The sequence below is a fragment of the Podospora pseudoanserina genome, chromosome 2 (assembly GCF_035222485.1).
Source record: "Podospora pseudoanserina strain CBS 124.78 chromosome 2, whole genome shotgun sequence".
Taxonomy (NCBI): domain Eukaryota; kingdom Fungi; phylum Ascomycota; class Sordariomycetes; order Sordariales; family Podosporaceae; genus Podospora; species Podospora pseudoanserina.
The window spans coordinates 4,496,936-4,519,136 of NC_085921.1; the positions used below are offsets into that span (position 1 = coordinate 4,496,936).

Here is a 22,201-nt window from a genome sequence, read left to right on the forward strand (position 1 = left end):
ATATCGCCCTCAACAACGGGGGCCAACGCCTCAATGGGTCACCTCAGCTGATGTATCACGGCGTTGAGTGATCAGTCCATCTGTCAGGAAAGCCCAGGGGGGGAAGAGTTGAAATTGGGATGGGGGCTCCAGTGGTTGGACTGCTACACAAGGCAAGAAAGACCGAGTTACATGCGATGTCTCCGAGCAGCGCTGAAAGCAGAAACTAGCGGCGCTGCAATTGAAAGCGCCAAGGCCCCGTGAGACAGAGAAACTGGCCCAATCAGTTTGCAACGTTTGCCAGACGGGGCTAACCAAACTGCTGGGTCAGGGCCGGCTAGCTCTTTTGGGCCAATAGCACTTTCTCACTTTATTATCCCAAATCCCTTATTTCTACCTGGCTTTCTTTTCCCAGATCATCACACCCACATCCTCAACGAGACCGCGGTCGGTCGGCACTACCAGCAGCAGAATGATTGATTGTCTTCTCAACTCATCGCCCCATCTTGTCTGCGGTTCTCCTCCACGTCGGCCCCTACCCGTTGACACCCCCTGGTCGTGCTGTCGGCACACACACATTATCTCTCCACCATGAGAGGCAGGTGAAGTTACAACGCCAAGAAGCCTTGTTGTGCAGAGACAAAGTTACACCAGATTGACCAGTGTGTCTCGCAACACCAAAGTACCCGTCAGGTACCCAGTTGCGCTGCAGAATCGAGTGGGCCTCACGCTACTGCAAGTCACCCGCCAATTGTCACTCACATTTCACCTGCACACATCTCCAGCCGATCGCCTTTCCCAGGGAGCCATCTCCCGTCCGTCCCCTGATATTATATCGAGTGCCACAGCAGCAGAAACCGTGCAGCTCACTGGTTTCCCTGCAGGAACACTTGTCAGCGTTAGACTCACCTTTGATCCTCATCTTCAACATCCCCTCTCTGATTGGGCACAGCACACGGCCGACCTCGCCGACCGAGATAACAAGCACATAGACGCCAAGACACAGGCGATGGCGCTCATCAACTTTTGCGGGTGATTGCAGCGAGATGTCTCTGACCCGTGGTAGAGACGGCGACTTATACATCAGCTCCGAAATGGCCTGTACTCTCCGACCTACCTATCTACGATCAAACTACACACCACCACTACCTTACTTGCTAGACATACGAAGGGCGTCTGTGCTTGCCCAACAGCGGAAAGATTACAAAGTTCGTCTTACATACAGTCTCCGCCTACCCCGTGGCTTTTTGTTGCCCATGGTGGACCACTAGGAGGCACATCATTAGGGTATCAACAAGCATTCGATGCTTAGGATCACCCCCTCCATGATCTCCAGATCTCCGCAGCCGAGTCCCAGAACCATGGATCGAGATTCGGACGGCGCACATCAACCAACACCCCCACAGGACAGGGGTCTGGGTAGCTGTCAAGCATTTCTGGGGTCCAGTGAGCTGAGGAACTAGGTACCCTGTCACATTTTCATCAGCTTGCCTCAGCTGTATCACATTTTCACATCCCGCATTTCAAAACCTCAAAAGCAACAAAACAGAAGAGCCAAGCCGACGCGATGGTGACCGAGCCGCTTTTCTGCAGGGCATGAAGCTCACCTTACTTAACTGGGTGAAAGCTAACCCACTTCGATCTAACTTGTAGTGTTTTATGTGAGGCTTACCGGAGTGTTTACTCCTTGCTGAAGATGATGAGGATTGGCATAGACATTGCCGTAACGAGGGATGAACAGAAAACGATGATACCGCGACACACAGCCGAGCTGGCTTGGAATATGTCTGTGGACACCCGAGACAAGATACCAAAAGATTGAGGGTTGGAACTCAGATACACGGGGAACTGACAACCGCCATCCAGCCTCGTTTGTGACAGATCACCGCCCTTTATCCCTCCCCACGGCAACGCTTCCTGTGTTTCTCGGGTCTTGATCGCCAGTCTCAGGCCGCCCAGCCCAGCCCTTAACTTTGACAGACGCCTGCCAAACAGGGACAGGACAAGTAACGTCCACCATTAGGGAGCTAGTCGTCGGTCCGCCGCCGGGCGCCCCAGATTTAGGGTCATCACCATGATTAGCCTGTAGGATGCCGCTGTGGCTTTAGTCAAGAACCCCGTCCTCCATCTCCCCTGCCTTGAAGGAAAAGGCCGAGCCTAGGAGTCACATGAGGTTTGCCTTGACATACCCTACAGCGACTTCCACGGATGGATGATCAAGGGAACCTTGAGGGAGCGGAAGAGGGACAGGAGGCCTAAGGTTTTCGGGTTTTTTGTTCCGCTCGAGGACATGGCCGGGCACACACACAACGCTCGAGCAGAGTCGTTGCGTATATGGGCCATGGAGTGTGACATTTGCAAGAAGAAGTCAAACAAGGTACACTGACTGGACGGACTTTATTCAACGCCCCATGCACGTAGCCGATAAGGGGATCACTTACATACATGCATGGTGAGCCATACGAGGGAGGAATGCAGGTCGCTCCTCCTACACCCTCTCCTTCCACAGCCAGGGGCATCATCCTTCGTGTTTCTTCTTCTACTCACCGAGACCTTCATGGGGAGGTGAGTAGATTCGGCGTGTGACTGGACTGCAATCGCCCGTGAGGGTTAGGGAGTAGAAGAACAAAGTTTGCGAGGAGAGGTGGCGGCGCCTGCACCGGTCCGTTCGGCTAGGGTGCATTAGTTTTTGAAGGGAAAAGGTAGGCCGGGCTGGAGGGGATGGACATGTGATTTGTTGATCTGGGCCGAGAGGGAGTGGGAGGGCTGGGGAGGGCGGGTTACTAGGTTGGGTACTCCGTACAAATGGCGGTGGTGTGGGTGGTGAGTGAGGCTGTGGGTTGGGTCACTTGCGGTGTGGTGAGGGTGAGGTTGAGTACATAGGGAGGTGTATGTATATAGGGTGGGTGGAAGGGTGGGGTGTGCGGGGGGTATGCATAGCTTACCACGAACGGAGAGCAAAAGCCACACCATTAGGTGTACTCTGGTTGGAAAGGTAAGGCTGTAGAGGTATGTTTGATGTCAAAGTGTACAGATGGATTGATGATGATAGGTTGAGACTGTTTTCATGGAGATGTACCGTAATGTAATGAGATGACAAGCATGGCAATGGAAACTATTGATCGATTATTTGTCTAGTGATCATGGCCGTCTCTCTCTCTCACTCACTCACTCACACACACACACGGATGGTGCCTGCGTTGGATGCTCACACCGAGGCACACCTCGCCTAAGGGGTGGGTGATTTCTTTTGACAGGAAAGCAGCAAGCATAGCGTAGAAGACAGATGTGAGGCGCACACCGGTTTCATAGTTTTTTTCTTCTTTTGTTTCAAGTAACAACCTAGGCTGGGCATATCCACACGCACGCGGTGTTGTCATGAGTTTGCCTACCACGATCCCTAATTTCTCACTAGGTAGGTAGGATCGCTCATGGAGGTAGGCGTCAGTACACAGGCAAAAGAGTTGGGGAGGAGGTGCGGTGATGGCTTTTTGCTTAGATCTGTGAATGGATGGGGTTCAGCCTTGATTCATGTCAGTTACTGATCCATTCTAACAGGGTGAGAGGATGTGGGCGGGTAGGTTGGCGATTGAGATTTCCAAGTTGATCTACTGCCAGGTTGACGCAACGGCGGCCAAGTGGAAAGCTTTCCAGGATGGGAGAGAGTTGGAGAAACGATAACAGGGCGTTTGCTTGGAGTTAGTTGCTTGTTTTGGTATACTATGGGGGGACGGGGTAAAAGCATTTCTTTACTGCTTGGCTCTTTCGACAAAATGACATATCAGCCATCCTACTTTGCTTTAGAGTGGAGGTAGATAGTTTGTGAGTCACAGGTAGGTACCTGTAGTATAGTAAAGAGCACGCAGGATATGGAGTCTGTCCACTGCCTACATGCCTCCGTGTACAAAGGGGGGCAGGCTAACTTCCTTCTTGCCCTCTTGAAGTGCTGATTTTGAAAACGGAAAGACGTTCCGAAAAAGATGCTGGCCGTTGTTACAGTATATATGTATCACACTTATCTTGCTTTGACTAGGAATGGTTGACAGAGAGCACTGTTGACGTGAATCAATATACGGCCAGAAATAGTTCAATAGGCCTGCCTTTAAACACAGTTTACTACTTCTTGCTATCATCACTGGGCCTGGCATCTTTTGATGGTTAAGGAACAAGGCAATGGTCTTGACGCCAACACTTACAGCAACTCGAGGCTGAGAAATCAGCATAGAAGTAGGGTAAGAAAAAAAGAACAAATCAAGCGAAAATCAGTAAGAAAGAATTGTCATTTCATTAGTCCATTTCATGCTTCATTTCATGCCACCTTGCTGTGTGCTGTGCTGTGCTGTGCTATGCTAGAAAACTCTCTTGTTTGTTTGTCTAATGTTCGCAAAGCATGCCTGCCCATCATTCCTCTCCCCAGGTCTAGAATTGATCTGTTCATCTTGTTTTAGCAAACACAAGCCCTTCGTCACTTCGAAATCGAGGGAGAACATACCTAGCGTCATACTCATGCTGACATCCGTATTCTCCACCATCTTGGTAAACTCCTCAAAACTGATCTTCCCATCCTTGTCCAGGTCGGCCTCCATGATGGTCTTGTCCACAATCTGCTGCAGCTGCTGGTCCTTGAGGTTGTTGCCCACCATCATCTTCAGGACGATGAACAGCTCGCCGTTGGAGATGTAGCCGTCACGGTCAATGTCGTAGACCTTGAAGGCGAACCGGAGCTTCTGCTCCTTGTTGCCCTTGGAGGAGAAGGCGGAAAGGCCAGAGACGAACTCTTGGAAGTCGACGTCGCCGCCGCCGTCTTCGTCGAAGATGGCAATCATTCTTTGGGATGGGTGTTAGTATTTGGGGGTTGAGTGAGAGGAAGGGGGGGGGGGAGGTACCTACCTGGTGGCGAGTGGGTTGGAGGATATTTGAGGGAGTGAAAGGAACTCCTCACGCTCGATAGTGCCGGAGTTATCCTGTTTGTGTTGAACAAGTCGAATTAGCCCCATATTCGTCATATCCCTCCCATTCTCTCGGGACATTCCCATCCTCTTTCCTGTTCCTATTCCCCGTTGATCCTTGTTCTAACGAATATGAAATGAACATGCCTTATCCAACTTCATAAACCTCTTCCGCAGCCGGTCAACTTCATCCCTGTCGACTATTCATGGTGAAAAAAACCACATGTCAATAACTTGTCCCCATCGTTTCTCCTGAATGTCATGGTGAAAACCAACAGTTGGACCCCTGAACAATGTTGTCCAGCACGCTGCTGGTCTGGTTGCCCATTTTGACTGATAATTATCTTCCGCCGAGTATTATATTTTTGCCTGTATGCTCTCGTCTAGAGAATATCTTCTTGAAGAAGAAGGGAAAAAAGTCGGTTGGAGCGGTTTGGTGCTGTCGCGAGTCGTCGGTGGCGGTAAAGGTGCGGCGGAGGGTGTCGATCAGGTTAATGAAAGAATGCTGAGTGTTGAAAGGGTCAAGTTTGCGCAAGAAATCAAAACCAAACAGGACCAGATATCAAAGAAGGTTGCTGAATAAAGCTGCCCGCTACTCTCTACTCGTGAGATATCGATATCGGCGCAGGCGGTCGGCGGTCGAGGCTGCAGGAGCAAGTAGTGTAATTCGGTACCCAAGTTCCAGGTTCGGCGTTCGTGATATTGCAGCGGAACAAGTTGATCCGTCCGTCAGGTGAGGCTGAGGTTCGTCTAGTTCAGGAGCTTTTCCCCAACTCCTATTTTCAATGAGGGTTTGCTTTGCGATCAACAATACACGGCTTCTGGACTCTCTCCCAAACCCAACTGGCGGCGGCGACTTACGAAAAGCGGGGTGCGGCACAAGACAGAGGTTCCAAATCAGGCCCCCCAGCCCAGGGTCTGACGGGGAGTGGGGGTGATCTCAAGCCACAAGCTGCCGCCACACACGGTCGTCATGAATGATGCACGAGCCACATTTATTCCAGGTTGCCTTGGCAAACGAAGCGAGGCAACAAACGGGCAGGGCCTCACCTTGATTTGTTCTCACCTCACCTTGCGCGTCACCCCCCGGCCGCGAACCAGCGTCGTGTTCAGGCGCCCCTCCATGGCAAGCTGAGGAAGGCGAAAGAACGGATGCACGTGCCAGACACACCGCAAAGAGAGGAGAAGTTGTATGAGAGATTGAATTGCAGTCCAATCACACTATAAAATATCAGTGGTTGATGATGATGATACTTCATATGATTTCAAATAAAGTGGCTTTAAAATGTCGAATTTGAAGCTTAAAAAAGCCCATTCCCTTATTTGCAGTGAACTAACAATGAAAATAAAAAAAACTGACGTCAAGACATTGCGCGGCTGTGAATTGTTCCAAGCATCTCCTCTCCAAGATAAGGGATGCGCTCTTTCGCAGCAGCAGAGCCTGATTTTTAGGTGCAAAGAGGGGCGGATTGCTTGGTGTTTGTTGCTGCTGCTGCGCCCTTTGAACAATTTACTGGGCGCGCGCGCTCTCCCAATCGGCTAGGCAGGTAGGGAAGAGTGGGCACGTTCCCCCCCTTTCAAAGAGCCCGGCCAAAGTCAGCCAATCGCCAGAAGCGTCCTGGAACACGCCGCCAAAACAGCAAATTCTGCGCCAGAACTTCAACGACACTCCATCGCGATACGAGACTTTGGCCATCAAAATACCACCAACAACGCCATTTTTGCATCGAAAAAATCGATACACTCCTTTCGCATGGTCCGCTGAATGATTTAAAAATTTTTTATTAGGGGTTTCCCCAGGCAATTTGCCCCTCTCACCGCCCTTAGCAGCCATGGCGACCCGGAAGGTTAGGATCAAGAAGTTGGCTCCAAAAACGCCTCTATCCGTCCTCAGAGAAGACCAAATCGACCCTTCAGAATACGAACAACTCACCTCCGAAGCCCAAATCGCAACCGGTGTCGAACAGGCCGAGGAAAATGTATGTCAAAAACTCACCTTGATTGACGGCCACGTGTCACGTGCACCAGCACGTGCACGGACCATATCAAGTTGCTCTTACACCACAAGACTTATCCAACAGCACTTGATAGCATCCGATACTGACCTTGAAATGACAGGAGTACCATCTTCAGGCAGTCCTGCAACATGCAGGTGTCGCTGCCGACAAGGAAATTCCCGTCCCACCACCACAGGAGAGCACACTCAACTATGACGAGCTCTACTCACAGCGGTGCTCCCAGCCATCAACATATATCCGCTTCTCTCAAACAGTAGAAGAATGCATAGGATGCATGTATGACATGACGGAGGAGGACGATGTTTTTCTCAAGGCATACAACGCAAAACGAGCCGCCTCTACCCAGCTCTCAGAAGATGACTTTGAGAAGATCATGGAGGTGTATGAGGACACCGCCTTCATCAAAACCCCGTTTGCCTCAATAGACCAGACAATAGCCCCATATGAGGAGATGCTCCAAGGCCTTCAAAGCTTGGAGAGAGGAAAGGTCATGCCTCACGCCAAAGAGATCTATGAGTATTGGAAATCACGGCGGCAAGCTCTGAGCAACCGACCGTTACATCCCACTCTCAAGTTTGAGATCTCCCCTGACAGTGATGACATGGACCCCTATGTCTGTTTCCGTCGGCGAGAAGTACGTGCCACTCGCAAGACAAGAGCACGAGATGTGCTGTGCGCAGATAAGCTCAAGCGACTGCGGAGGGAGCTTGAGGATGCGCGCCAGTTGGCCATGGCTGCCCACCAAAGGGAACTTTTCAAGGCCGAGATGCTCAAGACTGACCGCGCCATCTTTGAGACGCGCGGGACACTCAAGGAGCTCAAGGTCAGGTTGGGGATCAAGACCGACGACGAAGATCTCGTCAACCAAAAGGTCAGTCTATCATGCCCTCTCCTACTGCCACCACCATCAACGGATACTGACCCGTCTCCAGCCCCAGAAACGAAAAGCGCCAGAGGCCCCTGCCGTCCAGCGACCCCCACCACCTGCCCAACTTCGTATGCCCGTACGACCAGATGGCCGTCCTGCCGAGGCAGATCTCTCACAGCTGGCTGATCGCCTTGCTGAGAAGGAGAACGAGCTCCGGATTGATATCGAGAAGAAGGTGCTGACCCATAGCGAATGGAATCGCAACTATGTGGACTTGACTAGGGGTCCGTTGTCTCCGGTGCATGGGCCCCTTCAAGATCCCAACTTTAGGCCAGCCAAGACCCAATATCTGATGACACCACCAGCTTCGGCGTCGTCGGTATCCATGGAGGAACCCACCCCTATGGAGCTTGACAAGCCAGAAAAGCCACGAGACTTTGGCCCGCTCTTGAAATTTAGGGGAGTAGCTCCGGATGAGGAGTCGAGAGCAAACCCGCCATCGTACCGTCGGCGTATTGGTCGTCTCAATCGGCTGTGGATTGATCGTCGTGGCTTGGCGAGTCCTCCCCGTGAAGTCAGCGCAGAACAGTACGACCGCTGGAAATATGACCAGTCGTCGGATGATGAGGACGAGCCCGAGGTGTACGAGGTTGATCCCTTTGATACCCGGGCACTGAAATTCCGCGCCTCTGTCCCGCCTCCAGTGTGGATGACACACCGAGTAGTTCCTAACTCAAGAGCTATGATGCCAGCCGCGCAGGCTGCGATGATGCAGCAACAACAGCATCAGCAGCAACAGCAGCAACATCCAATAGCACCAAACCAACCGGCGTCACTACCAGCACAACTGCAGGCGACAAAATCGCCTGCACAAGTGAAGGGAGCAACATGAAGTTGTCCTTTGTGCTTTTGTGTATTTCGCCCTTATTTTTCCCCGTCGCCCGTTCAGGATGCGACGGGAGCAGCAAGCCACAAAGGTGGTCTTGCTCTGTATATCCCCTCTCTCAACACTCCGATGGTGCATTTAGCGATGGGCTTGAAACAAGAGGAGCCCGTCGTGGCTGGCGAGGAGTTCGGTGCAGTTGGTTTTTGTGTAGCATATAATTGCGGAAGCGAGCGGGCGAGTGACGGATGATGTATAGACGACGGTGAAGACTATGCCATAGACATAGACGTCAGGGACAAGGGCCAAGGCGTGCCAGGCGGCTGAATAATAAAAAAAGAAAGCAGTGATATCTGCAAAAACCAATTTGTCGTTCCAAACTTGCCGAAGTCGTGGTATTGGTGTGAGAATTTGCGCGAAGAATCGGAGGCGTTGTTTGGGTCCCAGTTATAGGTCCTGAGCGCCGATGGTAGCTCGACAAAGTTTATCCCACAACCAATTGTGGAACTCACTTCACAGCCGTTGAACATCGACATGGCCGAGAGCGGATGCGACGCATCAAGGCAGGTTGTGCCCAACGAAGCCGAGAGCATAACTCGAAGTGCTTTTCGCAGAATACTGTGCAGAACGTTGGAAATCATCTTCCTGGCGAAAAGAAAGATGTCATCCCGCGAGGCAAATGGTAGTCGATGCGCCGGTGATTTTGCATCCCTGGGTGGAGTGATTGTTGGCGAGGGCTTTGTTCCACAGGAGAAGCACAAACCAGCAGCGGGCTCAGAAGCAATTCCCAGCTGACCACAGAAATGTGGGTCCACCTCTCATCCCAACATGACGACCCTATCAGGGGGCGAACGGCAGGATGAAAAGGAGGAGCAATGTGTGCAATACCGACGCCGGAATCGTCGCGAGCTCTCGACATCGGCGTGAACGCTTCCGCTGAAAACTCTTGCGTGCTCTGCTGCTGGCCCCGGCCGAGACCAAGGCAGAGGCAGAGAGCCACATGCGCGGGAATTCCGGGTCTTGATATCTGTGCAAGACGGCCACCCCGTAGAGTAGAGGAGAGCGCAAGCTTGTCAGATGAAGGGAAAACCAAGCTGTGACAGATCTCGAACACCGTAGCGATCCTGAGCAGGAGCGAGGCCACGTAGGAGTGTGGTTCGCCGGGGACATATCAATGGCGAGCAGGCAGCTCCCGTGAGGGAAACAAGGCGCCATTGGCAGCTCCCGCGGGCTGAGGCCGGGTATTTTTGAAGCAGATAGATGTGGAAGACTGTGACAAGTTCCCTCGAGGACGACGGTGTTTTGTGCGCTGATCGTGCATCTCTGGGTAAAAGCAAAGTCAGTCTCGGAATCATAAGCGCCGGAAGAAAGCCTTCCGCCAGGATGGAGGACGCCGTGGCAGGCAAGCTTGAGGTTTCCGGAGAAGAAAAGCAGAAAATAGAACATACCTGAAGAATCGAGAGATCACGGAGGAGGAGATATACTCTTCGCCACCGGAGGTGCGGTCTTCAGGCCGGGAGGAGGGTGAAAGATCAGCATTGCTGGAGATAAGCACCAGAGCTCAGCTGGGACCCATGCGCTGGTCTTCAGGGGAGGAAATCGGGGTCAGAAAATGGAGGAGGGCAAAAGGTTTTGCAAGATGATGGTACAGACGAAGGAGGGGAAGGCTCCCGGTGTGCCGGACATCATGGCAGGCAGTGTGTTGTGTGTGTGGAAGGATTGCTGATGTCGACAGCGATGGCTGCTAAAGAGAATTGGTACTTTCTCAGTGCAGTGGGGCCCACACTACCGAAGCCCCCAAAAGGCGTCGACTCCAGTCTTGCGGAGCCCTGCATCCTGATCCAATCGGGAAGTGCGCACGAGCCAAGATGGAAGCTTCGGTACGTACCCAGGCAGATCAACGTCCTGACCCCTCAGGGAAAGAAACCTATGCCCCGCTGACGAAATATCCGTCCCGTCAAAAAGCTACCCCTCCTGCAGGCTATCGGCGGCCATCAGAGTTGATAACGACGTCTAAGAGACGAAGGCATTTTGTAGACTAACAGAGGCCTGATATTCACCTCGACTCTCTACGACCTATCAATTGAGTTTCTACACGTCAACCCCGACTCCTCGTCCCGGCAAGCAACAACGCGCAACAACCCAGCGAAGTTCAGCCACCTCTCAAACCTCCACCCCACTCCCACCATCCTCATCCCAACTCTGAATACTATCGAATCCGATCACGTCTCAACCTCACTCACCACCACCACCAGCACAACCACAACCCCGCAACATGACAGACCTCCTAAAAAAACCCCGCCGAATAGCCCTCGGCTGTGAGGGCTCAGCCAACAAACTGGGCATTGGCATCATCCTCCACGAAAACGACACCTCCACCGTCCTCTCCAACATCCGCCACACCTTCGTCTCCCCCCCCGGTACCGGCTTCCTCCCCAGAGACACCGCCGCCCACCACCGCTCCTTCTTCGTCCGCATCGCCCTCCAAGCCCTCCGTGTCGCCAACATCACCATCCCAGATATAGACTGCATCTGCTACACCCGCGGCCCCGGCATGGGCGCCCCCCTCACCTCGGTCGCCATCGCCGCCCGAACCCTTTCTCTCTTGTGGAACAAACCCCTCGTCGGTGTCAACCACTGCGTAGGCCACATCGAAATGGGCCGCGCCATCACCGGCGCCTCCCACCCCGTAGTATTGTACGTTTCCGGAGGCAACACCCAGGTCATAGCCTACGCTGAGCAACGCTACCGCATCTTTGGCGAAGCCCTCGACATAGCGGTAGGAAACTGCCTAGACAGATTCGCCCGAACACTAGAAATAAGCAACGACCCTGCCCCAGGGTATAATATCGAACAGCTCGCCAAACAAGGCGGGCGCATCCTCCTCGACCTCCCCTATGCAGTAAAAGGGATGGACTGCTCCTTCAGCGGGATCCTAACCCGGGCGGACGAGCTGGCGGCGCATATGAAGAGCGGGGGGAAAGGCCCAGACGGGGAAGCGTTTACACCCGCGGATCTGTGCTTTTCGCTTCAGGAAACGATTTTTGCCATGCTGGTCGAGATCACGGAACGGGCGATGGCGCACGTGGGGAGTTCCCAGGTTTTGATCGTGGGGGGTGTGGGCTGCAACGAAAGATTACAGGAAATGATGGGTACCATGGCGGCGGAGAGGGGGGGGAGCGTCTATGCCACAGACGAGAGGTTCTGCATCGACAATGGGATCATGATTGCGCACGCTGGGCTGCTGGCATACGAGACTGGGTTCCAGACCCCCATCGAGGAAAGTACGTGTACCCAGCGGTTTAGGACGGATGAGGTGTTGGTAAAATGGAGAAAGTGATGAATGATACCAAAGAGAAGAAGAAACAAGGTTTCACACCGAACTAAACAAACATTTTTGGACCCCTTGTGAAAAGGTAGTTGTATTTGTATCTGATCGGGCTGGTGGCCGTTTGGATCAAACAGTCCATCACCCAACCCACTTGTCATTTCCCCCGTTTCAACAAAAGCTCCGACATACATGATATCGAGACACGCAATTCTCACATGAGCCCAAGTGATATCTCTTTCACTTTCAGACCATCAAAAATGTAGCCCGCCCGGCATACACACACACCATCATCTTCTGATCGTGTTACCAAAGTCTGGCCACCAATTCATATTACTCCAAGAAACCCCGGCCTCTAAAAACACTGCCATGCAAAAAAACAAAGCCCTGCCTCCCGTCACCACCAATCCATGATAGTAATAATTCTTGGAATTAGCGTTAAATCATGTAAGAAAAAGAAAATATCTAAATCCCTTCTGTCGTCGTGGGCTTGTACATGATCGTGGTCACATACTGGTTAGTACATGTCAGCTTACCATCAACAAAACTCTTATTACTACAAAATAAACATACCTTGCTCTTATACCTCGTCGTCGCTGAAACTGCCAAAATGTTGTTCTTGATGCTGCTCGTCGCCAAGTGGTTCAACACCGTATGGTTCGGCATGTTCAAGACGCTATTGTCGTCCTTGATCAGCGTCGCCGCGTTCAAAATCGGCTTGCCCAAGAAGCCGGGAAGTGCTGGTGGCATGGGGAGCTTCTCAATCGCCGAGCAGGCAGTATTGTACTGTGGCGCATCCTCCTGCAGATCAAAGTCGAGGAGATATCTTGGGATCTTGTGGGCAAACAGCTCGGCTGGCGGACAGTCCCTGAAGCTGGCTTTTGGCTGCTGCTGGTTCGACTCCTCTTCCGAGACGGGGTTCTGCGACCTCTCAGTCGTCTGCTGTCCGTCCTTGGCCGGAGCTCCAGCTGCCGCGGCACCACTTTCCGCGGCGGAGGGGAGGTCGTCTGGGTTGACTTCGATGTAGTTGACAAGGTTATTTCCAAAGTCGACAGTTGTTGGGAGGTCGGGGGATGTCTGCATTTGGCCATCTACCAAGAATCGAATGTGGTGGGTGCCGGGGAGAATGTCGATCGTGGTCGCATATACACCTGGCCGTCCCTCGCTGTGTCGAGGAAAATCTTTGTTAGCCTCTCCTTCAGAACCCAAATTCTGCGCTGAACGGGGCCTTTAACAGCACTTACACCGGGTGTAACCTCGTCTTGCGATTCCACTGAAAGATGGTCCCCGTAACGTAGACCTTGTCACCTCCGCGCTTCCATTCTAACCTCGTGGGCACCGTCGGCCTATTCTTGTCCACCAAAAGTCCCTCTGGGTCATCATCCTCCAACACCGAAGCATTGCTGACATTTGACGGGGGGCGCACCAGCCCTTGCGAATCCAACTCCTCGACATCCTCCAATGGCTGTCCAATATCGGCAGGCGAGATAATCGGCGACCCGGGCGTGTGGACTTCCTCCTCGATGGGGAGGGGCAGCCGCGGCGGGCGCGTCATATACGACATATCTTGCAAGCTACTATGCGGCATGACGACGGATTCGTATATGTCTTCGGATCTTGGTGAGCGGGGCGACCTCGAGGACGAAGGCGAGTTGTGAGAATAAGGGACAGCCACGGGCTTGGCGGGCTCATGCGAGGGGCCGGGTATGCCCTGCTTGACGTCGACGGGCTTCGCAACCGTCGTGGAGCGGTCAGCCGTCACCGAGGACGACGGGGTGGAATAACCCGGGGGGGATGCGGCGCGGGGTCGGTGCTGCAGTGATTTTGGCCGGTTGCTGCTGCTGGACGGTGGCTGGACGGCGGTGCCCTGGGCTTGGGTGAGGGAGTGTTCGGGCGGGGCGGCGACCCGGTGAGTCTGTACCGGAATCGGATGTTTGTTATCTCGCCTCACGGGCCGTGGAGACTCATTTTGGCTTCCTGGGGCGTTGGATTGGAAGGATGACGACTGGCTCGTGGGTTTTGATGTGGAGGGGCTGTTTCCCATTTTTAATCAACCTTTCTTCTCCGGGCGTGCCTGCTGTCCGATAGCAGCACACGCGAACCCGAAACAAAATCGAAGGGTGGGAGAGCAGTGAAGCTTGGGCTGGCGGGTACGGGGTGGTGCTGGGTGCTGGGTGCTAGGAGGTGCTGGGTCCTAGCGGAGTATTCGCTATCTAACAGAAAAACACAGCAGATGGGAGTGCCGGAGAGCGATAACAAAGGGGAGACTGGCTCAACCTTGACTCCGATACGGTTAAGAAAAGAAGCGGACGACAGAGAATTCGGCCAGTTTCAACCGCGGGTAAAGCCAATTCAGAAGGTAAATGGTTCAGCAGATGGAGGTGCTGAGGTCCACTGTCTGGGGTTCAGTCGTTTTTGATGGATCGATAAAGATCCCCCCCAAACAGGTTTCCCCTCGCTCCACCACCACAAGTCATATGTAGTCCGTGTCACCCATGTCACCCAGAGCCGGGGTCCCAGTCCCTGCCCAGCCAATTGCGCCCCCACTGGTGGACGTCTTCGTACATCTTCACCAACTGGTTGCAACTCCTCACTTACATACATCCTCTCACTCATCAAAGGCCTTACTTATTCAAAGCTCAGCATTCCCAACCAAAGCCCCCGCTCACTTCTACCACCCCCCACTTCACTTCACTTCACTCTCTCTCATCCCATCTCTCATCCCCTCTCATCCCCTCTCATCCAAAATGTCCGAAAACTACGTCGCCCCCGGCCAACAGCGCTACCTTCGCGCCTGCATGGTCTGCAGCATAGTCATGACCCATCAGCGTTTCCGAGACGAAGGCTGCCCCAACTGCGAAGAATTCCTCCACCTCCAAGGCTCCAGCGAGCAAATCGAGTCCTGCACCTCGTCCGTCTTTGAGGGCCTCATCGCCATCGCCGACCCGACCAAGTCCTGGATAGCCAAATACAACCGCCTCGACGGCTACGTCCGCGGCACCTACGCCAACAAGGTCCTCGGCCAGCTGCCAGACGAGATCCGCACCATGCTGGAGGAGGAGTATAGGATTCAGTATATCCCGTAAGTTTGGCGCGCTTTTTCGACTCATCACTGCTATGTGCTAACTGTGCATGACAGGCGCGATGGTAGCGCTACGGAGGCGGACTGAGCAGAGTATGGTGGTGTGAATGGTGATGAGATGGAAAAAATGTATCATAATTAATGTAGCTGTGTGCGATTGAAGCTTTTTTCTTGCATCAATAGCGGGTTGGGAATGGCGCAAAATTAATTAAAACTGGAAGACTTTTGAGATTTCAAGGACGTCTGTTTTGGGTACTCATATGTTTTGGAAGCTGTTTCGAAGAGCCGCCAATTTCTTGCACCTAAGGCAAGGTCACACTATCACCACGGTATAATCTGGATTCTTGGAGTCATCACCACTATCAACTCACACCAGTAATATATCTAGGTTACCACGCTTTCCCCCCTCCATGATGTTTTATTGTGCTGTTAACCGTCCGACGCCCCGCAGCCATCACAACCATCCATACGTGACAGAAAACGCCCACCCGAATCCCTCTTCTCCGCACTATAGAAACCAACCATCGCTAGCATGACACCATTAAGCAGGCTCCTGCCAAGCAACCACATCCATTACCTGTCCCCCCGCGGGGTGAGTATACCCAATCTTCAAGCGCAATCGCAGAGGCTGTTCACAGGATTGTTAGCAAAGTACTTTTGTACCATGGAACGTACAATCACTTACCCCCTTGCAACCTGCTACCCTCATCATTTGTGTGGCCTCAGCACCATGCGCCACATCTGTCGATGAAATGCTGAGTAACTGCAACTTCTGTGATTTTGGCACAGCAGCCTGCAGCCCAACATTGGAGAGAGGGGCCCCAGACGTGTTCTTGAATCTGGCGATGGCCTGAACTGTACCTTCCGCGTTTCTTTGTGTCTGGATAGTCACGTTCAGGCCGTTGTTGTCGTAGCATGGGTGTCCAACTGGGGCAGCAGGAGCAGCGGCCGCCTGTGGTGCTGGGACAGCATCCATGGAGAAGAGGGCGGCGCTGGGTGGAGGGGTGGCAGCAGCCGGGCCGGGAGGTGGCGTGGACGTTGGTCCTTGCGAAAAGAGATCCATGATCGAGGCCACATTGGACTGTGCCGGAGCTGGCGAAGAGCTGGTAGGAGCCGGGGCGCTGGCTCCTCCAAGAATATCCGCAAGCAAATCCGCGTTCTGAGTGCCATTGACTGGCGACGGGGCCGATGGTCCGCTATCGCCCATGAGGTCGAAAAGAAGATCCTCCTCTTTCGGCTTGAGAGACTTGGACTTCCTGTTGTCTGCCTTCTTCGTCTTCTTCGCCGCTTCGCCAAGTACTCGTGATGATTCCTTGATCTGAGGAGGCGGCATCTTCTCGAGCACACCACGGCGAATGTCGTCGTATGAAAACAGGTTGCTGAACTCAACCGCACGTTGTTGCACCTCGACGTCCAAACTTGTCTGGTGGTTTTGCAACAGGCGCCGTATCCGTTCGATCTGTGCTGGCTCGGAGAATCTGGTCGTGAGTTTGACCAAGGCTGTGATCACATACTCGGTGGTAACCTGAGTACCGTAACTGCTGCTAAGAATGGTGGAGAAGAGATCAACGATTTCGTGCTCCTTGACCTCCTTCACCAATTCCTCCTCCTCGTACTGACCACCACGGAGCAGAGCATCGCCATACTCACCAATACACCAAGCACCGGCTTGTGTCAAGCTCTCCTGTGTGATGTCCTTTTTGAGATTCGCGTAAAGCTTTTGTACGGCATACGTCTGAAGCTCAGGGGTTGTGGCGATAAGACGAACGAAGGACGACAAGATCGGCTCCTTCACGTAATTGCCCGCCAAGCTCAGCACGCGCAACATGGTATCGAATTGCCACCTCTTGTTTGGTGCATAACGGTCCGCAGCGACGCCAATTTGGGTGGTCATGGTTGGCTTAAACTCGTTATCAGCCACCTCCAAGAATGCCAACAGTTCCCTAATCAGAACCCGAACATTGCTCTCGTTGATGAGGGTAAAGCTGAGGTCCAAGGCTCTTCTCCTGATGCTGATATCGGGATCCCTCAGACACTCCAAAATAGTATTCCGATGTCTCTGTACGGCGTTGGTATCGATGGCCACCACCTTGACCAAGGTGTTCAGCGCGACGTAGCGAATGTTGTTATCCTTGTTCGTCAAGAACTTTCCCAGAATATTCACACCCAGAACACGCAAGCCAGAGTCCGCCTCGATATCTAGAATCGTCCGTACCGCCTCGTAGAGAATCGAGTTTCCAACATTCTTGGAAGAGTCGGTGTTGGTCGCGACCTGCGCGAGAATATCGTTGATCTGTTCTGTTACCTGGGCATCATTGCGGGCCAAAACACGAAGCAACCGCAGAAGCTTGACCTGCAAGAAGGGGTCTGTAATTCCAGTGACGTCGTGCTCAGGGGCATATCCCGAGGATGCCAGCCCCTTCAGAATCCTCACGAGAGCAGGGACGAACTGCTTGAACTTGTCGACAATTCCCTCCTCACCGCCCTCGGCTTCGTCAGCCTCGCAAAGACTGTTGACCAAGGTCAGGCCGCAGAGCAGCACGCCGTGATTCCTATCGGACAGAAGCTGGCTCGCCTTTTCGATAAAGTGTTCTTGTAGGTCTGGTACTTTTCGACAAATCCGCATGGCGCAGAGGGCTGCTTTTCGTCGAATATAGGGGTTCGCGGTGGATATCAGGTTCTCGATCTGACTGAACAAATCTCTCGACATTTCGACCGAGGCGATGTTTCCGAGAGTACACAAGGCAAGACCGACCACGTATTGATTAGAATGTTGCAGGTCACTAGTACCATCGAGTCAGTTGGTTGTAGGGTTCTCTGCCAGAGCAAATGGACGCACTTTTGGAGAGAGTTGGTGACCAAGGTGAGAACCTCCTGGTTCTCGTCCAGCAGCAAACTTGTTGCCAAATGCCCTAACCGCTTGTCGGCGAAACGAGGTGATGCGAGAAGCTTCAAGCACTCAATCTGGCCGAAATGAGTGCGCTCGCCAAGCGTGAAGAGGTAGAGTAGCTTAGCCACATTGTTCCGCCTGTACCGTTCCTACTATCAGCACACACACTGCCCAACCCAGACTGTCGATGATATATGTACCTGACACCGTGGTCTGCGCTCTCTTCCCTGAAGCTGGCACGGATGGATGCGCTTTCTTTCTGAATGACGGCTCTTTCGTCGGCGATGGTCTTCGCGGCGCGTACGTTGCGGATGAACTGCTTGACTGTGGGGTTGCAGGCACGTCAGTAACTCCCGATACGGCTGGCTGGCTGGCGATACATTGGCGCAGATGTAGGTAGGCAAAGGGAATGGCGGGCATTAAACTCACGGGAGCTCATGGTGACTTTATTAGGGCCCTCGTAGGGGCCTAGGGGAAAATTCGGTCCAGAATTGAGAGCGGGAGGTTTGGAGGAGGTTGTTCGTGTGTTCGCTAGTTGCAGACCGTTGCCGCATTACCAGATGGTCTCTCACAGCGATGTGGCTCTGCGTGCTGTCCGCTGGAGGTTCAGGGTGGCAGCTGTCGGACCCATGTCGCATTCGGTGCCTCAGGCAGCGTCCATCGCGATTGGCGTATGTTCCAGACCCTGAGGGTTCAGAGTGGGTCGCTTCCCCCTTTCAATAATCTCGACACTTGTCATTGAAAGAGGCCTGCAAAGCATAGGTGCAATGGAGGGTTTCAAGATGGAGAGATGAAATTCTGTAGAGAACCAAAAGTCCCCGTCAGAATTGCTGTCGTTGTGTGTGCTCGTTGAGGCTATCTCACCATGGCTTCAGGTCTCTCACTCTTCCAAGGAACCTGAAAAAGGGGTAAAATAGGGGCTGCAGGCAAGCACACCCTGACTGACCCTTTGTCAACTAATGGACTTTTCGACTCTTGCAAGAGTCTAATTCATATCATACAGCTGATTGCGGTTGAATCAGACTTTGAACGACGTCTATGTAAGGTCAAGATAGTCTTTTGGTCATTGTTTAGGCGCTCAGTTTTAGCCTTTGAGTCATGACCGAAAGAAGGGCTGAACCAAACAAACACTGAGTGTTGCTTTTAATTTCTCACGATACGTTGGGTTGATATCTCAAACTCATTTCATACGAAGAACAACCGCTGCAACGTACGGCTATCCAGAGCAATAGACCATTACAACTGTTGCTCTCAATCGATTAATCCCTTTGCGGAACAATATCCAAGCGATTATGGAGTGCATACCAAATGCAAGGCCGTTGAACGTAGATAAACTCGACCCGACTGACCGTTTAACCTCTGACACAAGCCACGAACCAGCCAATATCAAACCCAAAATTCTCTTCACTTCATTACATCTCTCGCCTCCCACAAATAAGAAAGCTCCTAGATATTCCCATCCCTTCGACCTCAATCTCACACCAACTTACCACATACATATTTCTCAACCATCCACCTCAACCTCCACCAAACCCACCCTAAAGCATCCTCTAGAGCCAACAACCAAAATGGAACCACCACAACCTCCCAAACCAATCCGATTGTAAGCCCCTTTCCCCTTCCCCGTCCCCATGCTCCCCATCCATCTAACAACCTGTCAGCCCCCGCTCCAAAAGAATTCTCCTCCTCGCCTTCGCCGCAACAGCAGCCTTCCTCCCCCGACCCTCCTCCTTCGGCTCCGGCGGCGGCGGCGGCCCAACATGCGGCATGGACGCAGTCATGATCCCCACCGCCATCCGCCTCTGCGAGAGCGTCAAAGAACGAGCTGGCGGGACTCGCAGCATCCCACGACCGCCTCTGTATCTCACCCGATCGACAACAAAAGCTTAAGAAACCGATCATCAACTTTCGACCAAAAGAGACTTTGCAACACTTGTTCAAAAGTCTCACCAAAATGCCAGAGAGACACTGAACAAAAACAACGTGTTGCTTCCCTTTCGGAAAGGTCATCGAGTAAAAATCTGAAAAAGGAGGAATGGAGTTATTGCCTGGGCTTACACAACCAGCTGGTAACGGAGGAGGATGGGAAGAATTACACCCAACCCACCTCACCTCACCTCTCGCATCACATCGGGCATCATCTACACATCCTCTCCTTTGTTCCTCTACCTTAGCCAGCCCTATAGGGCTGAGCCTCGTTTTCGGCTTCCCTAGTACATAGTATCGTCCAGCACTGCCACAATCATCATGCACGAGCGGGAGGAGGCGGATGCTTCCTTGGGTGACCAAGATTATTATATACTAGCGGCTGGCTCGGCAAAAATGACGTTAATGGTCAGCTTATTATTCCCCCCTCTCTTCATTGCTTGTGTCACTTGTCTTGTTCCTGTGTAACTTTGGGCAATTGGGTACACACACAAGTCTATTCCCTTCTAGAACAGGCTTCTCATTATCAACCCTACACTAAGAATATCCCGCTGGACAAAAAGAACATCGCGCTGAAGTCGAAAAGGCAAAGAGTCGTCAAGACACAAACAACGAGGCGGTGGTCAACTCCCGACCTTGAATAGCCAACAAAAACAGACTAACCCCCTCGACCCAGAAGGCAGGTCAGAAGTCTTTTGTGCTTGCTGAATGATTCCCACCCCTTCAATCATCAATCACCACCTTCACTGTTTGATGCTTGGTGTTGGCGTACCCCACTGACCCCTGAAACCCCCCGGAAAAGGGGAGCATCCATAGGGTGGAGATGGCGTCAAGCATGATGCCCAATAGAGAACAGGGGAATCCCTTGCGATTGATGTTTGATATCAAACCTCTGGCGATAAAACCCTACCCGACGCTGACCGGGGCAGACCCATCCAGAATGAAGTAGAAGAAAAATCCGAAACATTAGACGCAGGTATTCGTAAGACGTGACGTTAAATGCAAATTCGCTGCTTCGGAGTTTACTTCTGCATCATGAGCTGCACGAACTCGTTATCTGTAGATTGTCAGCATTTGCCGTGTATATATGATATGACAAGGTGCTTACAGTCAATGCGACCATCACCGTCTTGATCAGCCTCCCTGATCATCTCATCAACCTCGTCGTCGGTGAGCTTCTCGCCAATGGAGGTCATGACGTGACGCAACTCGGCAGCCGAGATGAAGCCGTTATTATCGCGATCGAACACCTTCACATCCTGATTAGAACCAATTGGAAGGTACCCTCTCTGAGAATATACACACCTTGAAAGCTTCACGGATTTCCTCCTCGGAGTCTGTATCTTTCATCTTCCTAGCCATCATAGTAAGGAACTCTACACCTGGTCAGCCATGTGGTCATGTATAGATGCGCATGCGCGCAGTTGGCGGTGCCTACCTGGGAAATCGATGGTGCCATTGTTGTCCGCATCGACCTCGTTGATCATATCCTGGAGCTCTGACTCGGAAGGGTTCTGTCCCAGCGAACGCATAACGGTGCCCAACTCCTTAGTAGTGATTTGTCCTGTTTACCGCTTTAGTGATTCGTCCATTGTATAAAAGGAAATAAACCAGGCGGAAATTATCGTTATCGTCGTCGTACGAAATGTCGAACGTGCAAAACGCGAGCCTCGTTGGGCGGGGTTGGGTAGATTTGGGAAACTCGGCTACAGGGGAACCACTAACCATCACCGTCCTTATCCTGTTCAAAAGGTCAGCAAGTTTGCGCCAGGAGGAACCACTGATAGAAATAGAAAGGGGGACATACGAAGAGGGAGAAGGCCTCCTTGAACTCAGAAACCTGCTCCTCTGTGAGAGAGTCGGCCTGTAGCGAACAACGTCAGCTTGCGATGTTTCCTGAATATGTGTTGCGAATGCCGCCTCATTGTCCCCTCAACCGCGGGGTTGCCAGGCAGTTGGTTCAGGGTCTCGGGCGCATCTGTTGACATGGAAGACTGACCATCTTGATGTGTTTGTAGTGAACGAAAGTTGGTTATGGATGCGTGGAAGCGATTCTGAAGGGATCTGGTCTGGCAGCAGCGGTGTTTGCAGAAGGCCAAAGAACGAAGTGTAGCGTCTCGGCGAGCTGATGGAGTCGTCGTCAGGGTCAGATTAAATGAGACGCAAGCTTTCGAGAAGAGATGCGGGGCCCCCCCTTCTGGAGAGGCGCCCGGGCCTCCAGCGGGCCTGCATTGCTGCCTTCTCCTGGGTGCGCGCAACTGCCAAGGCACCACGCCGC

General features: G+C 52.6%; 8 protein-coding genes across 8 annotated transcripts; 4 read left to right on the forward strand and 4 right to left on the reverse strand.

Annotated features, from left to right (window-relative positions):
* Positions 1-4,328: 4,328 nt before the first annotated feature.
* On the reverse strand, positions 4,329-6,370 carry CNB1 (Calcineurin subunit B; the record flags this gene model as incomplete). Its single annotated transcript, XM_062944929.1, has 4 exons — positions 5,205-6,370; positions 5,076-5,128; positions 4,870-4,943; positions 4,329-4,806 (listed from the first exon to the last, which is right to left on the reverse strand). The coding sequence occupies exons 1-4, from the start codon at positions 5,254-5,256 to the stop codon at positions 4,329-4,331; spliced, it is 657 nt and encodes a 218-aa protein (XP_062803808.1). The 5' UTR covers positions 5,257-6,370.
* A 28-nt stretch (positions 6,371-6,398) lies between these two features.
* On the forward strand, positions 6,399-8,948 carry EPL1 (Enhancer of polycomb-like protein 1). Its single transcript, XM_062944930.1, has 3 exons — positions 6,399-6,907; positions 7,047-7,817; positions 7,879-8,948. Exons 1-3 carry the CDS (start codon positions 6,761-6,763, stop codon positions 8,704-8,706), a joined length of 1,746 nt encoding a protein of 581 aa, XP_062803809.1. The 5' UTR covers positions 6,399-6,760; the 3' UTR covers positions 8,707-8,948.
* A 2,024-nt stretch (positions 8,949-10,972) lies between these two features.
* KAE1 (putative tRNA threonylcarbamoyladenosine biosynthesis protein kae1) lies at positions 10,973-12,037 on the forward strand (the record flags this gene model as incomplete). Its single annotated transcript, XM_062944931.1, has 1 exon — positions 10,973-12,037. The coding sequence occupies one exon, from the start codon at positions 10,973-10,975 to the stop codon at positions 12,035-12,037; it is 1,065 nt and encodes a 354-aa protein (XP_062803810.1).
* Positions 12,038-12,086: 49 nt separating this feature from the next.
* On the reverse strand, positions 12,087-14,455 carry GAL83 (galactose metabolism-related protein). Its single transcript, XM_062944932.1, has 3 exons — positions 13,270-14,455; positions 12,599-13,190; positions 12,087-12,538 (listed from the first exon to the last, which is right to left on the reverse strand). The coding sequence occupies exons 1-3, from the start codon at positions 14,067-14,069 to the stop codon at positions 12,491-12,493; spliced, it is 1,440 nt and encodes a 479-aa protein (XP_062803811.1). The 5' UTR covers positions 14,070-14,455; the 3' UTR covers positions 12,087-12,490.
* Positions 14,456-14,614: 159 nt separating this feature from the next.
* SPT4 (transcription elongation factor spt4) lies at positions 14,615-15,458 on the forward strand. The gene is made up of 2 exons (XM_062944933.1): positions 14,615-15,107; positions 15,165-15,458. The coding sequence occupies exons 1-2, from the start codon at positions 14,773-14,775 to the stop codon at positions 15,193-15,195; spliced, it is 366 nt and encodes a 121-aa protein (XP_062803812.1). The 5' UTR covers positions 14,615-14,772; the 3' UTR covers positions 15,196-15,458.
* On the reverse strand, positions 15,353-18,959 carry APL4 (clathrin associated protein complex large subunit). Its single transcript, XM_062944934.1, has 5 exons — positions 18,427-18,959; positions 18,198-18,321; positions 17,947-18,135; positions 15,793-17,890; positions 15,353-15,735 (listed from the first exon to the last, which is right to left on the reverse strand). Exons 1-5 carry the CDS (start codon positions 18,434-18,436, stop codon positions 15,649-15,651), a joined length of 2,508 nt encoding a protein of 835 aa, XP_062803813.1. The 5' UTR covers positions 18,437-18,959; the 3' UTR covers positions 15,353-15,648.
* Positions 18,960-19,373: 414 nt separating this feature from the next.
* On the forward strand, positions 19,374-20,099 carry QC764_0044070 (uncharacterized protein). The gene is made up of 2 exons (XM_062940316.1): positions 19,374-19,600; positions 19,659-20,099. The coding sequence occupies exons 1-2, from the start codon at positions 19,566-19,568 to the stop codon at positions 19,885-19,887; spliced, it is 264 nt and encodes an 87-aa protein (XP_062803814.1). The 5' UTR covers positions 19,374-19,565; the 3' UTR covers positions 19,888-20,099.
* Positions 20,100-20,350: 251 nt separating this feature from the next.
* Positions 20,351-22,157, reverse strand: CMD1 (calmodulin). Its single transcript, XM_062944935.1, has 7 exons — positions 21,923-22,157; positions 21,731-21,787; positions 21,649-21,664; positions 21,362-21,487; positions 21,229-21,299; positions 21,032-21,173; positions 20,351-20,980 (listed from the first exon to the last, which is right to left on the reverse strand). Exons 1-7 carry the CDS (start codon positions 21,923-21,925, stop codon positions 20,946-20,948), a joined length of 450 nt encoding a protein of 149 aa, XP_062803815.1. The 5' UTR covers positions 21,926-22,157; the 3' UTR covers positions 20,351-20,945.
* Between the last annotated feature and the right edge of the window lie 44 nt (positions 22,158-22,201).